Source organism: Populus euphratica, unplaced genomic scaffold, assembly GCF_000495115.2.
Source record: "Populus euphratica unplaced genomic scaffold, PopEup_1.0 scaffold59.1, whole genome shotgun sequence".
Taxonomy (NCBI): domain Eukaryota; kingdom Viridiplantae; phylum Streptophyta; class Magnoliopsida; order Malpighiales; family Salicaceae; genus Populus; species Populus euphratica.
In genome coordinates, this window is record NW_011499940.1 from 184,256 (window position 1) to 187,235 (window position 2,980).

Genomic DNA, 2,980 nt, shown 5'->3' on the forward strand with positions numbered 1-2,980 from the left:
AGGGGGGAATGAGTTATTTGTTGCAAAAATAAAAAATAAAAAAAAGGAGGGATAAAGGAGGATTACTCATCATGTCATAAATTAAGTTTTGTGTCTACTTGTATTTGCCGATTTAAGTTTTAGAAAAGGGTAAAAGCAAAATGGATCACACTCCTTTGTGGGTGAGATTTCTGGGTGAGAATAGACCAATATAGGAGCTCACTTTCCTAAAACAACAAGAAAAAAAAAGGAAAAAAAAGAAATGCCACAAGCAACATAAACTAAAAAATTAAGGGCTTATTTAGAAATATAATAAAATGTTTTTTAAATATATTAAAATAATAATTTTTTAATTTTATTTTGATCGTTAGCATATTAAAAAAAAACTAATTTAAAACTTAAAAGAATTCAATTTTTTTTAAAAAATTACAGTAATACCAAACACCACCTATAAGACGACAACAGTGTCTCTCCAGGTCATCTCCAATCCTCTCGCTCTCTCTATCTTCACTTTCCTCTTCTTCTTCCTCATTTTCATGTCCTGGTACACTTGTCTCTCTTTGGATTTACTTCATTTTTGCACTTTTATGATCGCCAAAAATAGTTTTATTATCTATTTTGAAGAGAGAAAAAAAAAATGGTAGCCCTTAAATACATAACTGAAACACAGGGCAAAAACCTCCATATAAAACTGACAAATTCTTGCAAGAGGACTCCCACAAACATCAATAACTAGACAAGGCCCTCGCCAGTCCTGAAACCCCATGCAACAAAAATAAAAATGAAAAAAAGATGAACTCGTAAGCAAGAGATCTTCTCAAATGTTCTGCCAGAGAAGTAGTTAGAACACTGTATTTCTTAACGACAGATTTATTTTATATAATAATATTGCATACCCAAACATCATACATAGGGATTAGGGAATTAATAATATGGATATTGGAATACAGTTTTAAGGGACAGCAATAATTTGTTGTCATTTATTTAAGCTGCTAGATATTGCCTTGGCTTGATAGACTTTGGGCCAAAGGAGCGTCTGCGTAATTATTACGACAGACGCCATACCTGGTTAGCTCCTCCGTTGAAATCCCAAATAATTATTTCGAACAGGTTTAGAATGGAATAGCTCACATCCAACACCAAAGCATTATTCACGTTCAAAATGGGGAAATAAGCTTCGCCGTGGCTGTCACCAAACGTCCAACGTTGGTTAGATGACACAGGGCTACAAGAGACAACGAGGACCAAGCTTCCTTTGGTATTTCCATTACTAGTTAGGCACAAATCTGTATTTGCATCAAGCCTGATTGAACCATCTGCGTAAAAATTCCATTTTTGTTCAGTCTTGTTCTTCACGCACTTGGCTAACTTTGGGACATATTTGTTGAATTCCAAGCAGTAGCCCCAAAGCCCGACAATGGACTTTGGTGATGGTTTTGAAACACTGGTGAAATTCCAACCTTGGCCCAAGGCATAAACATTGGTTTCCAAGGTGAGTAGGGAGCCACTTTTCCCTGACTTTGAGGTCAAAACCAGTGACGAGGAGGGGTTTAGTATGGAGCCATCCTTCTGTACTTTCCAAATTGTGGCGCTAGCCTTCACCTTCTTGCAGTCAGAGATAAATACATCGCTTCCTGGACTTGTGCCGTTTGTGGCCAAACACTTGCCTTTAGATTGAATGGTCCCGTCCTTCTCCAAGCTCCATTGTTGATTCACATCTCCGTTAGATTTACACGGGTACAACTGTACTACGTTTCCATCAAAGTAGAATCCAAGAAAGACGTCAACGCACAAATTATTTATGCCAACAATGTGTTGTGTGGACTTTGCACCAGAAACAACATCGTCATTTTTTGGCACGACAGAGCGGATGATCATGTCCCTTCCAGTTTGATCTTCTGCCAATGAGTCCATGTTCCTGGCTTCTGTATTCACCATGAGTATAATCGACAAAAGATATGTTGCCACCACAATCCACAGCTTCATATTTCCTTTCAATTGTTTCATCTGTCAAAGTATACGTGAAGATGATCAAAATCTAGTATTGTTAATTAATAATTATTATCATTAATTTTCTACATCCCATAAAGAGAGTTTTATTGGGATTTTCACACATTAAATAAAATGCATTCAATATTATGTCAACTCATACACTTTTATTGTATTTAGAGTATTATATTTTAAAAATAAATGGAGTGGGAAAAATATGTGTGAAATCTATTCAAAGAGAGGTAGAGTAGGAAAATTTATGTACTGAATTCTTGTAATATATATATATATTGAAACATGTAAATAAGAAAAATGATTCTCATTATGGGATGGAGGGGGTACATGCTAATCATAATATATAGCTAAATTAAGGAAAATGGAAGTAGGCAATGAGGGAAAAAGAATACGAACATTGAAAGCCTGTATGCAGCGAACTCTTGTGAGGAAATGGGAATTCAAGAGAGGCGAGGGATGATTTCTATCGTTGCAAGTCATCTGCTTTTATAGGGGGTTCGTGGCTTCGTGCTTTTCTTGTTTTCTTCAACCACGAGTTACACATTTCAAACTGTACATTTCCATCATTGATTGTAATATTTCGAGTATTTTTCACATTGTACGTAAATCTTATATCCATAAATATAATTTTTGTTCACAGAAGCATTTATTTTCATTCTGATAGAATTTGAGCGCTCAAATTACATGTTTTTCACTCCCTTGGATCGATCATCCATTATTAGGAAGATGGATCATCTTGTTTTCAAGCCTTACTATCCAACTTATCTAACATTATGAAGAGGATCAACGGCAGAATCCAATTACAAGTCAATAAGGGTTAGAAATCTCTGATTTATAAGATTAGAATTATTTTCCCTTTATTAGAACTCTTAATTGTAAGGCTATAAATAGTGAAATGTAGAACATTCATCAACGTTAAGAAATTAAATCTCAAATAAATCTAGAAACTTTTTCTAAACCTTTCTCTTCCTCCTTGAGTTCTCATCATTGGTGTTTT

General features: G+C 35.0%; 1 protein-coding gene across 1 annotated transcript; it reads right to left on the reverse strand.

The window, feature by feature from the left end:
- Nucleotides 1-831: 831 nt before the first annotated feature.
- LOC105136889 (ricin-like) lies at nucleotides 832-2,478 on the reverse strand. The gene is made up of 2 exons (XM_011042392.1): nucleotides 2,380-2,478; nucleotides 832-1,986 (listed from the first exon to the last, which is right to left on the reverse strand). The coding sequence occupies exons 1-2, from the start codon at nucleotides 2,461-2,463 to the stop codon at nucleotides 1,027-1,029; spliced, it is 1,044 nt and encodes a 347-aa protein (XP_011040694.1). The 5' UTR covers nucleotides 2,464-2,478; the 3' UTR covers nucleotides 832-1,026.
- Between the last annotated feature and the right edge of the window lie 502 nt (nucleotides 2,479-2,980).